The 23,917-nt window shown below is 42.9% G+C and overlaps 1 protein-coding gene across 1 annotated transcript; it reads right to left on the bottom strand.

Annotated features, from left to right (window-relative positions):
• Nucleotides 1–4,655: 4,655 nt before the first annotated feature.
• On the bottom strand, nucleotides 4,656–13,588 carry LOC114636110 (N-acetylgalactosamine kinase-like). The gene is made up of 2 exons (XM_028784389.1): nucleotides 13,138–13,588; nucleotides 4,656–5,195 (listed from the first exon to the last, which is right to left on the bottom strand). Exons 1-2 carry the CDS (start codon nucleotides 13,215–13,217, stop codon nucleotides 4,988–4,990), a joined length of 288 nt encoding a protein of 95 aa, XP_028640222.1. The 5' UTR covers nucleotides 13,218–13,588; the 3' UTR covers nucleotides 4,656–4,987.
• Between the last annotated feature and the right edge of the window lie 10,329 nt (nucleotides 13,589–23,917).

Here is a 23,917-nt window from a genome sequence, read left to right as displayed (position 1 = left end):
TGAAACTAATAGAAGTAATAGAAGGTGGGGAAGACCCTCGAATACCTAGGCACAGGGGAAAAGTTCCTGAACAGAACACCAATGGCTTATGCTCTAAGATCAAGACTTGACAAATGGGACCTCATAAAGTTGCAAAGCTTCTGTAAGGCAAAGGACACTGTCAATAGGACAAAATGGCAACCAACATATTGGGAAAAGATCTTTACCAATCCCACATCCGATAGAGGTCTAATATCCAATATATACAAAGAACTCAAGAAATTAGACTCCAGACAACCAAATAACCCTATTAAAAAATGGGGTACAGAGCTAAACAAAGAATTCTCAACTGAGGAAACTCAAATGGCCGAGAAGCACCTAAAGAAATGTTCAGCATCCTTAGTCATCAGGGAAATGCAAATCAAAACAACACTGAGATTCCACCTCACACCAATCAGAATGACTAAGATCAAAAACTCAGGTGATAGCAGATGCTGGTGAGGATGTGGAGAAAGAGGAACACTCCTCCATTGTTGGTGGGATTGCAAGCTGGTACAACCACTCTGGAAATCAGTCTGGTGGTTCCTCAGAAAATTGGACATAGCATTACCTGAGGATCCAGCTATACCACTCCTGGGCATATACCAGAAGATGCTCCAACATATAACAAGGACACATGCTCCACTATGTTCATAGCAGCCTTATTTATAATAGCCAGAAGCTGGAAAGAACCCAGATGTCCTTCAACAGAGAAATGGATACAGAACATGTGGTACATTTACACAATGGAATATTACTCAGCTATTAAAAACAATGAATTCGAGAAATTCTTAGGCAAATGGATGGAACTAGAAAATATCATTCTTAGTAAGGTAACCCAATCACAAAAGAACACATATGGTATGTACTCACTGATAATTGGATATTAGCCCCAAAGTTCGCAGTACCCAAGATTAAACTCACAGACCACATGAAGCTCATCAAGAAGGAAGACCAAAGTGTGGGTGCTTTGGTCCTTCTTAGAAGGAGTAACAAAATACTCATGGGAGCAAATATGGAGACAAAGTGTAGGACAGAAACTGAAGGAGGGTCTGGAGACCATTCCACCTGGGTATCCATCCCATGTGCAGTCACCAAAGGTAGACGCTGATGTAGATGTCAGGAAGTGCATGCTGACAGGAGCCTCATAAAGCTGTCTCCTTAGAGGTCTGCAAGAGTTTGACATATTCAGAGGCCGATGCTCACAGCTAACCATTGAACTGATCATGGGGTTCCCAGTGTAAGAGTTAGAGTGAAGACTGAAGGAGTTGAAAGGGTTTGTGACCCCATGAGGAAAGCAACAATACCAACCAACCAGAGCCCCCAGGGTCTAAACCACCAGCCTGGGAGCACTTAGGGAGGGACCCATGGCTCCAGCTGTTTATGCAAGGGAAAATGGTCCTGTCGGGTATAGGTGGGAGAGAAGATCCTTGGTCCCTTGAAGGCTGGACACTGTGTGGAGGAATTTGAGGGTGGGAAGGTGGGAGTGAGGGGGTAGGTGGGGCACATCCTCATAGAAGCAGGAGGAGGGGGGATTGGATAGGGGGCTCCTGGGCGGGAGTGAGGGAAAGGGGGTAAGGGGATAACATCTGAAATGTAATTAAAATATCCAATGAAAAAATAATTTTAAAAAATTAAATTAAAAAAAAAGATGTCTGCTTTTTAGCCTTGTGTATGAGGTGGTGGCAGTAGCTTTGCCTATCTAAGCCTGTTTCCTCATTGATAAAAAGAGAAGAAAAAGTATCCCTGCTTGATACAATTGTAATGAGGTAGGTGCATTAACACATGTTCAGTCTTTGCAAATACTGGCTAGGAGATGCATATGAACAGTTTGTTTGCCTAAATGTTTTTCTTTATTCCATTAGGCTCCAAGCAAAGGCTTCCAAAAATCTCCAAGAAGTCAAAAATGATTTTGAGAATTTTCTACATAAACAAGTAGGTTTCCTCCTTCCTGGAAATAATTGAGAGTTCTCTCCCCTGCTTCTCACCTCCAGACCTCATGTTTCATAAGGAATGCATGGTCACACTCAAGCTGCAGTAGCAGAAAGGACACATTCTTATCAGCAGCTGTCCACTGCAGAAGGGAGATCATCCACTCTCAAGGCCAGTCATGAGCTATGCCCACTGTCCCCATGAATTGCTTCTAAAATAGTACCTGAGACCATTTCTGCCACTAAGATCCCATCAAGTGCAATTGGATTAGAAACTAGAGGAAATTATTGGTGCTTAATGTTGTATTTTATTTTTTATTAATAATTCACAAAAGCTACATGAAAAGAACATCTATGTGAAAAGAACATCTCTCACCCTCAACTCACCCAAACACAATGAAGACTGTGACAAGACTCCAAACAGAGCTCAGATTGAAGGAGGAAGGAGGGGTGGGAGCATTTCTGCCCATTTCCCCTGGATTTTTTCTGCTTTTCCAAGCCTTCTGAACAGCCCTGTTAAATCTGAAGGATTATGCTTTCCAAAAGGGGAAGGGGAAGACACCAGCATACAGGAAATTAGCAGGGTATACTACCTGAGACCAAGGATAGAGATATCCAGTATGAGAGATTTCCCCTCTGCAGTCCAGACTCCGGAGCAATCCCACTGGGTACCAGTCTAATACCAAAAAATGAGGCGAGTAAGATTCTTGCACAGAAAGGTGCTAGAAAGTCATGAAACACTTGAGTGTTTCTCTTAGTCACATAGGATCATTGTCCTTTTATTTTTTGAAGCATTATTCCTTGTTCCTAATTTTTTGAAGTATTTCCTACTACTGAATAGTGCCATGAGCTCTTATCACATGTAACCGCAGCAGCAGCACATTTTGCAGAGGGAGCGCCTCACCATGCGACACTACAGTTGTTCTTTCACCCTCCTTCCTTGTTCCCTGCGGGAATCAGTCTTCTCTCAGGCTTCCATCAGTAATTCAGACTCATGTACAAAATCTCCAGACTTAGAGCCCACATTTTCAAGTGCTAATGAGCCAAACAATACATTTGCAGACCAGATGTGGCCTGTTTTCCTAATCTGAATGCTGCCTGATCCAGCCAGTGCAGCTGACAAGATTCCTCAACGCATTTTAAAGCAAACCCTGTAGTCCCACAGAGCCCTCCACAGGCTATACTCAGCTTTGCTGGTCTACACTGTCTACTCTAGCTTTCAGAGTCTAGCCAGCCTTTCCAAGTCCAGTTATTTATGAAGCGATGCCCTTGGTCCCACCCCTACTCTTCTCAGAAGATCTGGGTATGTCTCACAACTTCTAGAACACAAGGTACTGAAGGCAGGTTTGAAACAATCTTAACAAACAGGGAGCCAAACTAGAGTAGAATAGTTTCAGTAGAGTCTGTACCTCACCAAAGACAAAACACCTAGAAGGACTAGGTTCTCTATAGAGGCGTACATACTGAACACTTTGAATGACTGTGTCCTCATAGAGGTGTGCACTGTGAACATCTAGAAAGACTGAGGTATTCACACTGAATATTAGAATTACTAAACATTTTTATCATCTTCCTATGAAGGAATTTCATGGTGAAAATCATCAAATGGACTAACAGAGCAGTGACACATGATCTAAGTCATCGTCTGCTTCTGCTTCTGCTTCTGCTTCTGCTTCCATTTCCGCTTCTGCTTCCACTTCCTCTTCCTCTTCTTCTTAAGAATTCTAACCAACCACAAATTAGTCGTGGGGAATACAGGCCATTAAAAAATATGCAGGATCATAAAGTTAAATAAATTCAGATCTTAGATTACTGTGCTTAAGAAAACTCAAAAAACTTTTTTAACTAATTTGATACAATGTTGCTCAGGTATTTAGAAGGAAATGTGTCAGGAGTTAGTTTTAGGATGGATCTTGGTTTCCCAGGGACTTGTCCTTTAAGAAATACTATTGTGTGCCTATGCCTTTTGGAAACAGGCAGATGAAGAAACTTAGCCTCTGAATGCCTCTTAATGGGACGACACAGTCATAAGAAACAAAAGCCGTGGTGATTCCCAACCACAATACAAGCTACCTCTGTCACCTGAGTCTTTTAGTAAAACCCTCTTTCATCTCCCTATCCTGCCATGCAACTTAGAAAGGGCTTCTGGAAGTCTGGCATTGGCCTGTCACCACATGACCAGACACTTGTGCCCTTACTCCATCACTGACAGTTCACACTTCAGGCTTCTGATTAGTCACTCAAACCTGTATACTGCACATCTGCCCTACAGAGGACTAAGTTACACAAACAAGCCTTGCCAGGCAGCCACAAGAGGGATGTGAGGTATGGGTGGGGTTGTCAGGTGGAATGGCATTGGACATGTAGTGCTAGTAGGAAAAAAGTCAATTCAAAATTGTCTTCTGAAATCTATCTTTTGGCTCCTCCTCCCAAAGTGATCTTCACCATCTTCAGAGATGTAGAAATCTGACATTCAAGTATACTGTGAGTGTCTAATATTTGCAAACCCTTAACCCTGCACTTTGTTCCTAGCGTGTTGAGGCTAAACTCAAGGAGGAATATGGAGGATCAACATCACCATCAGAGTCGCCACAGTCACCGCAGTCACCATATTCATCGTTGTCATTACCTACCATATCAGAAGACTTCAACGATTATGGAAGAGGGCTAAGGGAAGCCAGCAGTGACCGCCCTTCAAGAACAATACACAGTTCAGCTGTATCAGTTTAATTGGAGTGGAGTGTTCAATTAAAAGTACATTTTGCTGTTCATCTTTAAAATCTTCACATCAATAAATCTTAATCATACTTCAAAGATCTATCTAACAATATCCTTGGCTCTGATTCATAAAAATACATGTAAGAAGGAAAAGTAGTCATTATGAAGCCTAGCTTTCACCATTTCTTTGGAAATGCATCTTGATAATAACAACTGTACCTCACAACACAAAATAGAAAAGGAACTGATTTACTGTGGCACAGGAAGTCCCACCAGCTCTTGAATGCCCAAAATAGTTTTTCTGGGATGTTGAACATCATTTAGGCTTCAAGGAAAACCAAAGCCCCGCCTCCAGGCTTGGTAGCAAATAAGCTATGCTTCTCCCGAGCTAGGCGGGACGTGTTCCCCTGGTAATAAGCTTCATGCACGCTTGCGAGAAAGCTGGAGAGTATGTCAGTGGGCACGAGGGATACAGTGCAGCCTCCCCATCCTGCTCCAGTAAGTCGTGAGCCTTTGGCCCCAAACTTCCTAAAACAATGAGAAAACAAAGCATTATCACCAATAAGCAAAAATAATAGCAACTTACTTGATACAGAACACACCCTCTTCCCAGGTCCTATGAAGAGAATATTGGGGTAGGGGTATTCAGGAATTTCAAGCTTTAAGAAATATATATTGGGGTCTCAGGAGATAGCTCAGAAAGTAGTGTCTTCCACTCAAGCAGACACATAAAAGTTGGGTACTGTAGCCCATGTCTGCAACCCTAGCATTGGTGAGAAGAAATAGAGACAGGCATGTCCCTGAAGCTCAGTAGTCAGCCAGTCTAGAAGAATTATGAGCTCTGTTCAGTAAAGACTCTATCTCAAAATGTAAGGTGGGGAAATATAATTTTAAAAACATTTAAGATGGAGAGCTATGGATAAAGACAACCTTTTGTCTCTATACACATGTACACATACATGGATGTGTACTCTCACACATGTGTAGACACCACACACACAAGAAATCTAAATTGAATATAATTTACAAGTTTTTTTTCCAGCACTCAGGACTGAGAACCTTTTTGGTGATATCTGAAGTTACTCATTGCTATTGAAGGCAAATAATAACTATCAACAGTGCCTACTTTACAGACCTAGAACCACCCACTGTAGGCTTGATCTCAAATAGCCATACAGTAACCACTTGAAAGTTGCATAGCAAGGCTCCAGTTAATCAGGAATGGAAGTGAGAAGATGGACAGTGGACATAGTGACACAGGGAATCAGAAGGTCACCTCTAAAGAGGGTAAATTAAAATCACTGTTACAGTGTTGGACACTAGAAATCCTGATAGCTCTTTCAACTGCATTCTCTTTATTGATGACAGTGGAAAGTTATGCATGTGTACATGTTTCTGTTAGTGCAGATGTACAGGTATGCACATGGACAGGTAGAGTCCAGAGGTCAACATCTGGTACCTCCTTCCACTGTTCTCTATTTCATTTTTGAAGGCAGGATCTCTCACTAAACATGAAGCTCACTGATTCTTCAAGGACAGCTGGCCAAAAAGCCCCAGAGAGTCTTCTTTCTTCATTCAACAATGTTAAGAGTACAGGTGTTGGTTGCTTCTAACTGGCTTTTTCTGTGGGTACTAAGAATACCAACCCAGGTCCCATGACTGCACAGCAAGCACTTTATTGACAGAGCCACCTCCAGATCACTCTCAGTTGTATTCATAAAGCTTATCCATTCTTACACACTGACATCAGACGAGGGCTAAGGGCGGGGCATGCACCTCAATGGTAGAAAGTTTGCCTAGTATGTATGAGGTCTGGGTTCAATACCTAACACCACAGTGAGAGAAAAAAAAAAGAACCAGTTCCTCAGAACTGACAACCTAGGTTTATTCTGCATACATTTATTAGCATAGAGCCTATTAGTAAACTCTAAGTTGGCTAGTTGGTTGGCTTGCATAATGACTAATGAAAAATTATGCAAACCTCCCACAAAATGGATGGCGAGTCTAACCGTGTATACCATCTTCCCTGAACTTTCTGGGATTAAGCTAACAAGAAGACCCACCTTTGCCAGTAAATTAAATGCTCACTGAGAGGGAAGCATTTCATCTCTAAACCTCCATGTAGCCAGAAATTGTAGTCACTATTAACCAACCATAGTCTCAAACCTTAGAACTGACCTAGTGCAAAAACCTTAAACAAAACTGAAGGATCAGTTCTCTTTCAAATATGTAATTTACTCAAAAACATTTCCAATTATTTTTTCTAATGAAATTTACTCCAAATTAGTAATAGATTTAAAACTTCATAATTAATTTAGCCCAATTTTGTCTCTCCTTTCCCTCCACTTCCTGGAAAACATCAATAGAATGAACAGACCATTACCCTTCTCCAGGAAGTTGGGATTACTACACATTAGCTACTCACTTTTCCCTTGGTGATGCTCTCCAGTGAATGAATCATTTGTTTTATTCAAATACATTTTTCCTAAATGTGAAAAACGTGCTTACAACCATAAAAGGTTACCAATCTTCTGATGACCCTCAAATAGCAGCTTCTAGCTGAATTCAGCCCAAACTCCCATCATCCAGGCTGAAAAGCTGCTTTAATTATGAGATTCTTGAATGGTCTTTACTTCCTAAGCTAGAAAAGGGCCTGTTTGTAGTTTGTTGATTTAAAGAAGAAACTTGGTCATAGGAGGTCACATCAAACACTACCATAGCTGAAGAAGGCAGAAGAAATGGAAGGTTCCTTGAAGTATCTCAGAATAATCCTTAAAGCCAACCGCAGTCTGCTCTAGGTGAGAGCGTGCCCACTTGATGCTCTGTGAGCAAAATTCACCAGGTCTTTAACTCCTTTCCATGGGCCTTTTCGGGATATTTTCATACACTTCTCTCTTGAATAGTTTGAATAGAGTGGTGGGGCACACGTGGGAAGCAAAAGATGGATGATTACAGTGAGTTTGAGGCCAACTTGTTCCAGGACAGACAGGAAGACATAGTGAGAGCCTGTCTTAGAGCATTTTTAAAAAGAAAGAAATGATCAAAAGAGAGCTGTTTCTGATCTAGCTGGAAGAGATCCATTTTTCCAAACCTTCTGTCAGACTTAGTATTCATACTAAGCAGAGGCTAAGAGACCTCTGGGCAAATTAATCTGCTTCTGCATCTTCAGTCTTCCCTGTGGCCACCCTGCCTGATGCAGAATGGGCTCCATTCTATCCCTCCAAGCTCCAAAATCATCAGAGATCAAGATTTTCATCTTTTCCTTTTTGTAAATTTTTGTTGTTGATACTGTTTTAAACAGAGTGAAGATCCATGGAGTTGAGTGGGTAGGGATGAAGGAAGAATTGAGGGAGAGCTGGGAGACAGGAAATAATATGATCAAAATGTACCATATAAAAAGTTTAAAAAGAAAAAAGAAATGCTATAATGCAGCCTTCTGTCCACAGTCAACAGCATTGTTGTTCACAAACCAAAGTAATTGTATCGAGAATCAGCAGACTACCTTATTCAGCTACACACACACACACACACACACACACACACACACACACAGAAGCACACACGCAGACGCACACGCGCGCACACACACTGAGAAAAAGAGAGACAGAGGGAAAGAGAGAGGCAGAGAAGTCTTAACAGCAATGTTTTTTCAGTGGCTCTTAAAATGCCCTTTGCATGTCTCTGAAACTACAAGTAAGGTCTAAAGTTGGGAGATCAACAAAGGTGTTAAATCAAGAAGAAAATATAGATGAGCCAAGGCTGTTTAATAAACTTTTTTACGTTTGAAGTTCTGAGAAACTAATAAAATTTAAAAATACATCTCCTTCACTACACCAGGTCAGAATAGAAACAGGACCATTGCAAGAAACAACCCTGTGGTGTGTGAAATCTCCTACAGGCCACTGTGATGAGGAGGAGAATGGTATAAAAAGGGATTGTCAGTGCAATGACTTCACACAGCAAAGGCCTGGGAGGAAACCAGACCTTACTGCTGGCCTATTACATCTACTCCAATGCCCTGTCTTCAGTGAACAGGGCTGATTATAAAGCTCTGAACGGGGTGTAAGGCATTGTGGGGGGCAGTAGGTGGAGGGACAAAAAGACCCCACTGCTACAGACTTGAAAGGGAGAAAATTATGCCTTGCATTTCAAATTAGAGAAGTATTTACATTTTATACAAATAGAGGTCACATCCATCCTGCAGCCCAGGGTAAGCCCAGCTCTAGTGTTGTGGTAGGCTGTCATGAAACCGCAAGGAATCCTAGCTTCTTCTCTTTGGAAACTGGCAATTATCTCAGGAAAACAAACCTTCCAGCATAATTTCTGCAAGTTTTTATAGTTAGACTACAGACATTTTTTCAGATTGCTTTGGAGTCAAGAAACTGCAGTCTTCCAAAGCTGCAGATAGAAGAAGGAATGAGAAAACATGTCGGTAGATTAGTTTCAGAACATGGGGCATCAAAGGCCATTAAGAAGCAGTTCTTTTGAGGACAAATTGACTGTATAGCATATCAGTGTCTCTAAAATTCCTTCCCAGGAGGAGATAGGGCAGCATGCCCCACCCCTTCCAAAGTTCCCAACAACGAAAGGAGGTTTGGTTTCCCAGTGTTCACTGGGTGGGGTAATCGATGACTTTATTTGGCTTCTTAATATAGCAGGTAAGGGATTACTTACAGAGGTGTGTGTGCTCAAGCGTTCAAAAGACTTCACCTAAAAAGCCTTTCCTCAGCATTGATGAGGGCTTTCCCTTTGCCTTATGGAAAGCCACCCTCTAGTCTTCCCATGCCTTTATAATCTAGCCTTTCCCAGGGACCAAGCACACTTAGGGCAGAGCTGGATCTGGCTGGATACTCAGTGGGGGTTTGTGACCCTCCATCCCCTCCACTGGGGGCTATAAACAGTCAACCAGCCCAACTAAAATGATCTTGCAAGCTATCACAGGCAAATGCCTCAAGATGGCTGTAGCTTGCCTCAGAGTGTGGTCAGTCACTTACAACACCCTAGAGGTAAAAGATATTTGCCTAAAGAGGGATGATTCTCCAGAACAGGTAGAACAGAACTCTCCCCTTCCATGGCAGGGCATGGAGGTCAGCATGTGCCCCAGTGAAAGACCACACATCTATGACTGACTTATCGAGGAGGGGCTCAGGAGGCTGAGCAGCCCAGCTGTGGGATCAGGGCTGAGGGAAGACTTCTGAGGGGAGTGGAGCAAAAGAATGTCTGCACCCACTCTCATCCTGAGAATCCAACATTTGTCTTCCTTAATATCTTGGGCAATAACAGCAATAATACAGGGAGGAAACCTTTCTAATTTCAACAAGTGGCCAAACAGAAACAAAAAGCACTAGTTTTTTTCCCCCCTTCAAGGAACCAATAACAAATGAGCTGTCCTACATGACTTGGCTTCTGTGTTCCTCAGGAAATTCTACATTAAAATTTAAATTTACAGTTTGTTCATTTAAAATAGACATTTTATAGTTGGGCAAAGACTGCCTTCTTCCTTCATTATTTCATCTCATCTAATAAAAATTCTAACATTAACTTAATTTAAAAATTGACCTAACTATATAAGTGTAATTTCCTTCTGGTTTTCTTTTCTTTTTTGACAGAGTCTCATCCTGTGGCTCCTGGCTGGGCAGGAGGGCCTCTTCTGTAGCTAAAGTTGGCCTCCACCTCCCAGTAGTTTTCATGCCTGAGCCTCATGGGCACACACACTCAGCCCTTGGGCCTTCTTTTCTGTTTAAACTGATGTCCCTGATATCATCTCCAGGACACAAAGATGCTGCATGTCCTGGGAGGGCCCTGAGAATGCCAGGCATGGGCCATGTTGGCAGAGTTCTGTTTTGTTTAATAAAACAGCAGCTCAGACTTCCCTGCTACAGAGAAGATAAAGTGTACTGAGAAACTGGGCAGCCTGGGCTGTTGGTCGGCTTGGGAGACCAGATGAGGGAAGTAGAAACGGGTTCAGGGAGTATTGTCAATGACGTTTTTGCCACCATTACCTTTGGCTACCTGGTAGCACTTTAAAATTTCTATGTATTTGAGGAAACTTTTTGGAAAGTATTTGTATGAACAGATAGGTAGTTGAGTATGGGAATGCAGCTTTAGTGGCTATGTTATCACCACAGACCCCCACACACTGCAGGTTTGTGTGACCTGAGCTGGACCATATTTCCAAAGTGGTCCTCGAAGTCAGTCAGTGAGACAGTGAGAGGACATTTCATTTTTGTCCTGCTCATCAAGAGAAAAACCTGTTCAGAACACAAAAGAAGGCCCAAGGGCTGAGTGTGTGTGCCCGTGAGGCTCAGGCATGAAAACTACTGGGAGGTGGAGGCCAATTGTAGCTACAGAAGAGGCCCTCCTGTCCAGCCAGGAGCCACAGGATAAGAACCTGTCAAAAAAGAAAAGAAAACCACAAGGAAATTACACTTACGTAGTTAGGTCGATTTTTTATATGAAGCCACGGTGCTCTCCAGACCTCCTGAGCTCACTGCTCACTGCTCTTCTGCTCCAGGGGTTTGGTTGGATGTTTTTTGTTTGTTTGTTTGTTTTGTGTTTTTGTTCTTTATTTTATCCCTGGTTCCTCTGGATGTCTTCAGCACCTCTTTCCTGCACTATCACTTCCCAGACAAAAAGACAGTACCTTGGCTTCTATGTGAGGTTTGGGCTGACTATGGGCAGGGAAGGAGGCAGCAACAGTGGTGTCCTGACCCCTACAGCTGTCCTCCCTGGGCCCTGACCTAAGGAGAGTCTCACAGTAACAATGGGACTCTGTATGGCCTATGGAGAACTCTGACCTTGAATTGGAAAAGATGGCTGCCCTCCTCCCAAAATAATAATTTTAGAAAAAGAAAACAGGAAACATTTCTCAGTCAAAAAAACACCAGCAGTCCTCTTGGTTCCTTCCTCTCCTTCTCCCACAGAGCAATGGTCACAATGGTCTAGAACCTCCCTTCAAACATATCTAGGACAGAATCAACCATCACATCCATTGCCCCTTTCTCTTCTGGAAGCCAGAATCCTGCCCAAAGCTGACAGGGTGCGTGCAGTGTGAATCCTGCCCACAGCTGATGGGGTGCATGCAGTGTGAATCCTGTCCACAGTTGATGGGGTCAATGTACAGTGTCATATCCACAACCTCTCAGACTTCACCTGTCCTCTCTCCTTCCTTCCCTGCTGTGCCTCGCACATAACAGCCTGTTTGCTTGTTCCTTCAGGTCTTCTGTTTCAGTGTCGCTTCCTTAGAGAAGCCTTCTCCAACCACTCCATTTAAAGACTCTCCCTTCAAGCCCAGCAGTCACTATCCCTCTTCCCAGTTTCCATCTGCAACATTTATCACAAGCAATCAAATTATTGTTTTAATCATCATTAAGCTCTTTGCCCACAGAAATGTAAACTTTTGCTGGTGATCATCCGAGGAGAAGAAAGCACACTGGAAAATTCCAGGAGGCTGGCGGAGCCCATCCATACTGTTTCTGGGAGGATTCAAATTCCCATCCCCCTTCCAAGCCATGACAACTGATTCCTCATTTCTACACAAATCACTCCACTTCCTCTTATATCCAAAACTGAACAGTATTTGTCTCTTCCATTTACTGGGCCCTTGATGCTTTTTTTATTTAAAATAAAACGAGCTCTGGAAGGGGTTTTGGCAATTAGTGAGCAAATGCTGACGTGCCTCAGCCACGGGCCATGCAGGTTCCACATGCCATTTGTGATCCACTCTAGCTGCTGGGTTTAAACTTTCTGAATGGGTGTGGCATGAGCCTGGCAAGCCACAGGCGCCAAATGGCTAATTACATTTCCATTGCTAGTTGCGTGCAGGACTGTGTCATCGTCAGAGTGAGCTAACACAGGTCATCTGATTCCCCTCCAATTTCCCTTTCAGTTCTCCAAGGTCAGCATGGGACCTCCCTGGGAAGGACTCTATTATCCCATTGTTGCACAATTACAGGGAGGTCTGGAGAGTTTGTGAAAGAGGCTCTCTCTTTACACTTCTGTCATAGCCAAGTTTATAGAGTGGCCTTTCTCTGGTCTTTATTTCCCCTAATTGCCCAAAATAAATATGGCAACTCAAGAGGGGCTTTCCAAGTGATTCTTCCAGCCCACCTCCTTCAGCAGAACTCTCAAGCTCAAGACCCTCTTTTAACTCTCTTCTAGACAGAACTCCATTAGGTTCCTAGGGGGGTTTGAAATATATAAAATGCCTATGTCAGAGAACAGCTGCCTTCCTGAGAGGTCTAATCAGCTAGCAATGAAACTGGTTCCAGATTAACTTCTGAGCCCCAGAAATCCAGGTCTCAAACCACCCTGCAGACACACAGGAAGAACATGGGGGCTCTACATCATGAGGACTGGAGTACCTCAGAGAGGAAGGATTCATCTAAATTATGAGGATACAGCTTTTTGTTCACTGAAATAGCATTCCCTGGTGGCACATTCTGGCTCCCACATGGCCCTCTCAGCTCACCGGCAGATGTCCACTAGCTGGTCCAACTCAGGGCAGCTGCACTCATACATGTCCCGGCAGCTTCGGTGGCTCTGGTTCATTAGCTCACCCAGCAGCTGGACTGCATTGTCTGGTGCTTCTTCGCACACCTGCTTAAACTGCAGCACGCGTGCAGCCTCACTGTACACGTGTTTGGCCCGCTGGTAGAGCTTGAAGGTGAGTTCTGAAGAAGGAGAAACCCGGGGAAAGAGATAAGAAAGGGTTACAGGACTATACAGTACTGAAAAAGACTCTGTGTGTGTGTGTGTGTGTGTGTGTGTGTGTGTATAAATGAGATGTAGCCCAGGCTAGCCGACTCAACATTCTCCTACTTCAGAGGTGTCCCAGTGCTGGGACTGCAGATCTCAGCCTACCTAATCTTCTAACATACAATTTTAATGGCTTCCATTTCTGTATTCACTGTCAGTACCTGGGATTTTCAGAAGGTCTCTATTTCACTAAGTTTGTCACTGATTTAAAAAAAAAAAAAACAAAAACAAAAAAACAACAGCCGGGCGGTGGTGGCACACACCTTTAATCCCAGCACTTGGGAGGCAGAGGCAGGCGGATTTCTGAGTTTGAGGCCAGCCTGGTCTACAGAGTGAGTTCCAGGACAGCCAAGGCTACACAGAGAAACCTTCATGACTCTCTGAGTGTGGAAGGAGCAACTGTTGGCGCTTCTGCCCTGATTTTACAAGAACTCTGAAAAATTGGCTTTAAAAACAAAAGAGGGGGAACGGTACCCCCTCAGAAGGAGTCCCCCTGAAATACTCTCCATCATGCCTTGTTCACTTTTCTCTCTCTAAAGCTGAAAGCTCATGGCAAATCTCTTGCTGACCATGTTGGTGACCTCGGGCACCACCAAGACCAACAAAACTTTGCCACAGATATGGGGAAGGACCCTCATACCCATAAAGGGAATGCCCCAGTCCCAGTTCCCTTATGGAGCCGAGGACTGATATGCCTGCCCAATACCACAGAAGGCACAGCTAACCGGCTACCACAAATATTAATGAAAAATTAGATACCCTCACAAAGCCAGGCCCAATCATAAATACGATGAATAACAATTTACATCCAGGGAAGAGAAATCTCCCTGAGAATCCCCTTCTTTTTTCTTTCCAGGTAAAATTGAATCACCCGTGATGCCTGCTATTAGAAGTTCTAACCCAGATGGACCAGAAGCCAGGAGCCTCACCCTTACCCTCACCCCCTACCTTTTCCCACCTGCACAAGGTCCCCTGAAGCTGGGCAACTGCAAGATCCTGCTTGGCAACTGCAGATAGACTCAAAGCAGTGTACCATATCATCTGAAGAATAGCAGGGAGACCATAACTCAAGCAGTGTACCATATCTTCTGAAGAATAGCAGGTTGCAGTCCTCCTCGCCCCCACGAATAACCAGGACCCGCCGGTCGGGTCAAGTGGCACCCAGACGTGGGGCTCGAGGCACGGACCCATCCGGACGGACCCTCATTGAGAGGATGTGCGCACGAGACAGAGATCATCGCCCGTGACCTGTCGTCCACGGAACCAGGTTGATGCTGCCATCAAGAAGGCAGTTGAAGTTCATTACCATCAGCTGAAAATTGCAGAGGATCCAGAAGTGACTCCGCAGGAGACTGACACAGCTGTCAGCTCCCCTGCCTCCCCCTACGGTCGACCCCTAGACTTCCATGCCCTCCAGAAGGGTTCCTGGTATGCCTGGCTTTGCCCTCATTTCTCTCGCTAGAGAGCTTGGCCTCTTGATCACCACAACAAAAATTGGCTTTTTCCTAAACCAAGGCCACCCTTGATATGGCCGCTAACATTGGGGAGCCTTCCTTTATGACAATATTACACCCCAAACTGACAAATGGTTGGTAACTTGAACATTTACAAGAGACTAGGATGGCTGTGAGTTAGCCCAATGACGGGATTATTGTAGGTCCACTTCCCAGGGGCCCACCCAATGCAGCCGAAAAGGAGTGCGTGGTGCTGGGAGTGGGTGCAGCCTTCATGGCCTAAGACAGGGCTCTCACCCTCCTTTCACCCACATCAGAGTCCCTTGACGTTGCCCATCGTCGACAGCCTAAAGCCTTCGACCATCGATGTGACTCGTCTCACATCAGTGTTTTGGGGTTGTGAACTTGTCTAAGACCCCCCATAATTAGACATCCAAATTCAAAACTCACATAGTTGGGATTGAACATAAGACGCCTTCTCTAACTAAACAGAGAAGGGGGAGATGCCAGAAGCCAGGACCCTCGCCCTTACCCTTACCCCCTACCTTTCCCCACCTGCACAATGTCCTCTGAAGCTTGGCAACTGCAAGATCCTGCTTAGCAACTGCAGATAGACTCAAAGCAGAGTACCATATCATCTTAAGAATAGCAGGGAGACCATAACTCAAGCAGTGTACCATATCTTCTGAAGAACTGCAGGTAGATCATAATTCAAGGCAGTGTACCGTATAGACCATGACATGTTTCAAGGCACAGGCCAAGAAGATTTTGTACTTTTCCACCACCTGGACCCTCTTACCCCCTCCCCTTGTAAAACATGCTATAAAAAAGCATTTCATGTTCAAAAAAAAAAGAAATAAAAAAAAAAAAGGAACCACATCTGTATCTCATTATTATCTTCATTATGGCTTAGATAAGTTTTAGATGCCAAAATCAAATAATTAGCTTTTTAGGTATTTCTCTCTCTCTATGTTTTTTATATAAGAATAAAGCAGCAAGTGCCTGAGAGAGAAAATAAAGTAAAAGTCTTCATGGATTCAACCATTTGAAAACGATTGTAAAATATAATTAACCTATTTTTTCACACTTTATTTTGAGAATTTCATGTATGAGTACTGTCTTTGCATCATTCCTACTCTTCCCTCACCCCTCCAACTCTTTCCATATACACACGTGGAGATGTTCTCTCAAAGTTGTGACCTCTTCTTTAACTATTGTTGTTGTGTGTGTGTATCTATATGTATGTACATATGTATGAACATACGTGCATACATACATGTAAGTACCTGAAGAGTTCATTTAGAAGAGCTTAGCAATAAAGAGACCAGAAACGTCAGAGACTTGGCTACCTAGGACAAGAAAGCAGCCTAGAAAAAGGACTAGGTTGCTTTACAAACTGCCACTCTGTTTTCTCATGCAGGACCACAGAATCTCCACTCTGTAGGGAGGAAAAAAGCCGAAGAGAATCTTAGGAAACTCCCATTACTACACATAATCCCAATCTAGCTACTAGAAAGCTTTCTGCTTGTTATAGGCTTGCAGTCCAAGTACGGGAGCCATCTAGAAGCTGCATAGTAGTTTTGCTGTAGAGAAAGCATTCACATGAACACTGGTTGGAACCAGCCTGCTATGACTGAGCACCATGACAGAGAACATGCTGACTGAACTCATACTACTCTAGAGGCTCCAACCTAATCAAGGAAATGAAGCACATTCCCAGTGAAATCTTCAAGCTACTCTAGAAGGACACTGAAGAAGAACTTGGAAGACAGAAAGGCCTCTGGTGCTCAGATGTTGAGAGAATCATATGTTGTAAAATATGGCTCTTACTTAAAATAGTCTACAGATTCAATGCAATCTTCATCAAAGTTCTAATGCTATTTTTCACAGAAATAGAAGCAAGAGTATGTGCGGGGGGAGTGCTTAAAATTCATTTGGAAGCACAAAACACTATGAATAACCAAAGCAATCCTGAGCCAGAAGCTACTACTGGAGGTATCACCATTGCTGATCTAAAGTCACAGAGTTATGTTGACAAAGCTGGCATGGTACTGGCCTCAAATGGAACAGAAGACAAGTCTGTTCACCTACAGTCATTTGACTGTAAATTGGACAATAAAAAGAAACAAAAGGAGGCCATTACTAACTGCTCCTAGGTACAGTGGAGGAGGAGGTTTATTGTAGATATGAGGGAGAACATAGCCAGAAGCACCTGGAAGGGTTTAGAGTAGATATGACTGAGCCAGGCCATGTGAGTATAGGGGTTGGGAAGTGGAGAGAGCCAAGAGCCAAGAGGCCAGAAGAAAGTGAGGAGACCAAAAGATAAAAGGGTTGGCATAGCTAAAATGGCTGGGTTCCATACAGAAGAGAAGCTGGGGAAGGAAGAGTCCAGGTCAGCTATGGGCTTGAAAAGTTTAGGGTATGAGATGAGGTATGCCAGTCAGTCAGGGACTGAGGGATGCTGGGAGAACCTATGTTTATAGGTACCTCAATTCCCAGGTTTGAGACCTAACATAAGCCACATACAAATACATTTATTCAATAAATTCTGACATTTCAAAAGGACATAAATATGTTCAACTCTTTTTAGAACAGTGCACTCAGGAAAAAATATATGAATTTTAGTAGTCAGCTATTATTGACACCTATACAGGTCATACTTATAGGAAATTCAGCTTTTGTTATAAAATTAACAAGACATAAAAGAATAGATTGGTTGTATCAGAAATGAACTTTTAAGATGAGAAAGGGGATGGATATTTGTAGGATGAGGTAATTAGAGAAATTTCACTTAATAATTTGATTAGACTTTCAAGGGTTCTGACATGGAAACAATTAAGCCAGTGGAGTTTATATGGGAGGGAGGCAGGGTGTCAGGCATTTGACCAGGAGTGGAAGACCACCCTGGTTGTTGAAGCCAAGGGTTCCTTTGGTAATGTTGTTAAGGATGTGAAGAAAAAGAAGAGAGAGCAAAGAACATTAATCTGACTGGTTGTGCTAGTGTCAGAAGATTTTTAAAATGTGTCAGGAAATAATGCATTGAATTCAAATCCTCAAGGGTGACTGAGAAAAATTGGTCAGTAACTTTGAATTTATTTAAATACTATAGTTGCTGAACGAATGATCTGAGTGATGTGGTTTTATCCCTGAAGCAACAGAGTTGTTAATGAGTCTAATGGTCTCAGAGTGTCCTGAGCTTCATCCCCTAGAAACCATCGCAAAGGAGAAAGGTAGCTCAGTGGCTTATGGGATGCTGAAAGCAATGCCTCTTCCTAAGAATTCATCTACGGTCATCTAAGAATTCAGAAAATTTGACAATTGAGAGGAGTCCTTTGTGACAGCAACAGGAATGGATCGGCCCCACCACTTCAGAAATGATGGAGACCAGAAGCCACAGCGCTGTCCTCCCACCTCTACTGTAGAGGAAGCATATTGAGTTCATTCAAACCCTAGAAATTGTGAAATCAAAGTGATTAAAGGGTTTTCACTTCGGCAAGCTTCATGTTATGTATACTTTATATGTGTAAATTCTTTTTTTCCTCAAAGTGTATGGAAGGGTCAAATGCGGGGAGAAAACTGTCAAGGGTTTACTATGCTGTCCCTCATCCCCTCCCTGTGAATGTCAAGTGAGGGTGCTGTGGTTCACCCTATCATTTCCTCTTTGTCTGGAGTCATTGTGTTCTAATGGGAGCAGTGCTAGCAGAGGCCTCAGTGACGCAGTGTGGGTCCCCACCCTTTCGCCATCATCTTCCCATTAGAATGTTTACTGTAAGTCAGACCTCTGCACTTAACAAAGAGAAGGCATTTGATTCCATTATTTTAGAAAATAAATTATAGGCTCTCCAACTCTTTTGCATGGGTGGATTCTCGATATTCACCACTAACAATATGCCTTAAAATAAGGCCATATTCCAAGATCAAATTTGCAAAATTTGTTTCTGCTTTTAATTAAACCAAGCTCTTTCTCAGTGAATGAGAAATTAACAGTTAAAATGAATGATTAGAATAAGAATGAGTTCTTGCAAGGCTGGTAATCCTAAATTCTTTTGATCTGGCTACCACTAAGCTGCTGTCCTGACTGTAGAGATTCTCACAGAATCCAGACTTAATGAAATCAATCACGCCAGGGAAGGGTACCACCAGAAGCTTCATTTTCCACAAGACACCTCGAGGATTTATGGAGGGTTTGAATTAGTTGGTACCTTGGGAAGACCTGTGTTTCCTAATGATACTTCCTTGGGGACAAAAAACTGAGCCCTGCTACATGATCTAAGCCCTGCTACATGACCAATTTTACTTAAAACTAATTGGTGCCACTGTTTTATAGTGGAAAAGTGCATGGGAAAGAACTTAACAGCACACAAGACTGTTCTTTAAACATCAAACGGCAAACCAGAGAATCTTGGAAACACATTCCTACACACTAGGAAAAAAAAAAAAGGTCGGGGCCTTACAAATATACAGGTGTTGGCAATATTGAAGTCTGTGGAGCCACTGTTGGGCAGGAAGAGCAGAATCACTGTTTTCAACAATGTGACTTTAAATGGGCTTCTAGTTGTGAAATTAAAACCTTGGCACCGATCTCCTAAGATCTCCAGGAAGAGTAACTAAAATTACTTTTGTGAAGTTCTGGACAAAGTCGGCCTTTCTTTTGAGCACAGAAGAGAAAGCAAAGGGTATGGCGGTCAGCGGGGAATAAGCATGTATCATAGAGGTTTGCTTCACCTTCCTCATCAGAGGGGAGGAAAATTATCTTCAAAGCAGAGGACAGATTTGAAGAAGAGAATGGAAATAGTTTCCTCTCTTCTGTGACAGGTACTTCAAGGAACGAGGAGTTCATTTTGTTTCAAGTTTAAGGTACAGTTCACTATGGCAGGGAATCCATCATAGTAAAAGGGACTGTGGCTCTGGTCCTAGAGCAAGACAGCTCTGGTCACACTCAGAAGGCAGAGAGAGACAATGCGCACATTCATCTCCCCTTCTCCTTGTCTTCAGCCTGGGACCTTAGTTTTTGGATTACTGCTTTTTTCATTCAGGGTGGGATGACTGTTAGTGGTAGGCATTCTCGCTTATGGAGTTCTCTGACAGACAATAGGTTCAAGCCTGGCCTGCTGATGGTATCTCCAGCTACCACCTGGCTGCTTTAGTTGACCCTCTCCAGAGACGCCTGCTCTGACCAGTCCAGAGGTGTGTCTCCCATGGGATTCCCAGGCCCATCCAGTTGACAATGAGGATTAGCCAGCAACTGAACGAAAGGAACGGGGGACAGTAGATGATGATTACCTGGCAGTATGGCGCAATCTGATTGATGTGACTATCAATTCAAACAAGCTTTGATATGATGCTAGTTTCTCTTTACAGTGAAGAAGGGACAGAATTTTTCTTAAGTTTGTAACTTTTTTCAAGCAACTGACACAGTGGAAAGGGAGAAAAAATACCAAAAACTAACGATGACAATCAGCTATGGTGTTTATTTAGATGAGGGAGCAAAGTAGGACATATTGCTGAGATTTCAGTATATGGAATAATTCTGCGGATGTTCCTACTACCTGCACTTGAATTTGTGAATGTGCCTGTATGCACGCGTGCAAGCACGTGTACACACGCATACACACATACACACACACACACACACACTTCTTTTCTTTTCTTTTCTTTTTTTCTTTTCTTTTAATTTATTTTATTGAATGTTTTACTTACATTTCATATGTTATCCCCTTACCCCATCCCCCACCCACCCAGGAACCCCCTATCCCCTCACCCCTCCTCCTTCTTCTCTGTGGATGTAACCTCTATCTACACCCCCACTCCCACCTCCCCACCCTCAGAATTCCCACCCCCTGGGGAGTCCAGCCTTCATGAGGTCAAGGTTCTCTTCTTCCACCTATGCCCAGCAGGGCCCTCCATTCTTACATATTCAGCTAAAGCCCTGGATCCCTCCCTAAGTGCTCTCAGGCTGGTGGTTTAGACCCTGGGAGCTGTGGTTGGTTGGTATTGTTGCTCTCCTCATGGTGCCACAAATCCTTTCAGCTCCTTCAGTCTTCACTCTAAATCCTCCATTGAGAACCCCATGATCAGTTCAATGGCTAGTTGTGAGCATCTGCCTCTGAATATGTCACACTCTTGAAGACCTCTGAGGAGACAACCATATCAGGCTCTTATCGGCATGCACTTCCTGACTTTCACATCAGCATCTACCTTTGGGATGCTGCACATGGGATAGATACTCAGGTGGAATGGTCTTCAGACGGCCCCTCCTTCAGTTTCTGTCCCTCACTTTGTCTCCATATTTGCTCCCTTGAGTATTTTGTTGCTCCTTCTAAGAAGGACCGAATCTCCCCCACTTGGTCTTCCTTCTTTATGGGCTTCATGTGGCCTGTGAGTTGCATCTTGGGCATTTCAAGGTTCTGGGCTAATATCCAATAACCAGTGAGTGAATACCATGTGTGTTCTTTTGTGATTGGCTTACCTCACTCAGGATGATAATTTCTAGTTCCATCCATTTACCTAGGAACCTCTCGAATTCATTGTTTTTAATAGCTGAGTAATACTCCATTGTGTAAATATACCACATTTTTTGAATCCATTCCTCAGTTGAAGGACATCTGGGTTCTTTCCAGCTCCTGGCTATTATAAATAAGGCTGCTATGAACATAGTTGAGCATATGTCCTTGTTATATGTTCGAGCATCTTCTGGGTATATGCCTAGGAGTGGTATAGCTGGATCCTCAGGTAATGCTATGTCCAATTTTCTGAGGAACCGCCAGACTGATTTCCAAAGTGGTTGCACCATCTTGCAGTCCCACCAACAATGGAGGAGTGTTCCTCTTTCTCCACACCCTCGCCAGCATCTACTATCACCTGAGTTTTTAATCTTAGTCATTCTGACTGGTGTGAGATGGAATCTCAGGGTTGTTTTGATTTGCATTTCCCTGACGACTAAGGATGCTGAACATTTCTTTAGGTGTTTCTCGGCCATTCGAGTTTCTTCCATTGAAAATTCTTTGTTAAGCTCTATACCCCATTTTTTAATAGGGTAATTTGGTTGTCTGGAGTCTAATTTCTTGAGTTCTTTATATATATTGGATATTAGCCCTCTATCAGATGAAGGATTGGTAAAGATCTTTTCCAAATTTGTTGGTTACACACACACACTTCTGCCAAACATACAAAGGTTTCCAACTATATATTCCTTCTAATATGTTGTCGTATTTTACTACTTTTCCTAAGATGGGTATTAGTCCATTCACATTGTGTCCATAGTCAGCAAGCAGAGAGACAAGGATGCTTGTACATTCCTCAGTTGCTTCTAGAGTCAAGCTCACACTTCTGCTCTCCACCCCTTACCACCACCTTCTTCCCTTCATTCTTGTTCTCTTTTAGCAGTTACATGAGCATATTTCCCCCATTGCTTTATTTTTAACTTTTCCAGACACTCTGTTTCAGATTTGTTTTTGTAAACATAATAAAACCAGTCCTCAGTGGATCTACTTAACGCTTTTCATAGGCAGTCGCCCAACACCAGCATCTCTAACAACAAACTGAATCTGTTACAAACACTATTTTTAAAGATATTCAAAGTCATGAGAACCGAAGTTAACTCTCTCCAGGAGAGAGTTCTTTAAATGAACTGATGATCTCTAGTTGCTTCATCTCTGGAAATTTCCTGCTGACTCTAAACACTGCCAAGGATCAGGCTTGTGCATGCAGTGCTGGGGCACAGGGGGGATGAACCATCAGGTCCTTAGATGGGTGTGTAGGCTGATACTCAATCCTCTACATCAGTGTTCTCAGCCTTCCTAATGTAGGGATCCTTTAATAAAGTTCATCTTACACTGACCTCCAGCTATAAAATAGTTTTTGTTTTCAGTTTGTAACTATAATTTTGCTACTGAGCAGTGTCTCAGTCCCTAAGACCATTGGGAATATATGTTTTTCAATGATAGCAATCCACAGGTTGAGAAACACTGCTCTAGATTGATTGAATACAGCTAATTTTACCATGTTATATTTCCCAGTGTCTGTGGTGGTATGGAAGCCTACAATAGAGTTGGGCTAGATATGAAGGCTATGTGAGGTCTCTTATGCCAATCAAAGCAGAGTCCCTCCAATATCCAAATATTTCGCTGGAGACATAAACAGGACTTTAAAGATGTGTGGTACTGCTGGTTCTAAGACTAAAACTGACTGTACCTGTGTCTTCAAGGTTGAGGACCCACAGGATTTTTAGTAAAACCCCAGGAAGTCCATGGACCCAAAGAGGGAAAAGCCAGCAGTGTAATGGACTTCCTAAAACACTGCAAACATATCTGGCTCTGCTTTATGGTGACTCAGTAAGTCACAGTATTTTAATTAATGACCTCTAATGGGAGAAGGAAAACATTCTGTTGGAATTTCATTGTCAGTTGATGTGAATGACACCATGACGAAGGCAATTCTTAAAGAATCTTTAATTGGGGGCTTACTTACAGTGTTAGAGAGTTTTCATGATCATCATAGTGGGAAGCAGGTGGGTGGGAGAGAGAGAGAGGGAGAGAGAGAGAGAGAGAGAGAGAGAGAGAGAGAGAGAGCGCTAAAGCCCACCCCTAGAGACACACCTTCACTAACAAGGTCACACCTCCTAATCCTTACAAACCGTTCCACTAACAGGGCAAGCAAAAGCCATGAGAGATATGGATTATACATGCATCAGAATTGCTGTCTATGATTTTGAAGACAAAAGACTTTAACATATTATAAATTTGTTCACTTCCGTAGGATAAATGAACAAACTGAAAAAAAATTTTAAAACATTATTAATATAATTCATAAAGGAAAAAAGTACACCTTTTGGAATTGATAAATACAATATTCAAAATGAAAAATCCTTCCAATATGTTTGATAGAAGGCAGGATCAGCAGACTCAAGGATGTACACAGAAAGTACCCACAGAGAACTGAAGGATGTACACAGAAAGTAAACACAGAGAACTGAAGGTTGTACACAGAAAGTACCCACAGAGAACTGAAGGTTATACACAGAAAGTACCCACAGAGAGC

This window comes from Grammomys surdaster, unplaced genomic scaffold (genome assembly GCF_004785775.1).
Source record: "Grammomys surdaster isolate TR1022 unplaced genomic scaffold, NIH_TR_1.0 122147, whole genome shotgun sequence".
NCBI lineage: Eukaryota > Metazoa > Chordata > Mammalia > Rodentia > Muridae > Grammomys > Grammomys surdaster.
Note: the sequence above shows the minus strand (reverse complement) of the source record. Positions and strands in the feature narration are given on the sequence as shown.

Excerpts from the sequence above, each read along its gene's own strand:
- LOC114636110 (XM_028784389.1), bottom strand. The coding sequence starts at position 13,217 with ATGAACCAGAGCCACCGAAGCTGCCGGGACATGTATGAGTGCAGCTGC. Across the intron at positions 5,196-13,137 it reads CAGCTAGTGGACATCTGCCG|GAAGTTTGGGGCCAAAGGCT; the intron begins GTGAGCTGAGAG and ends TCATTGTTTTAG.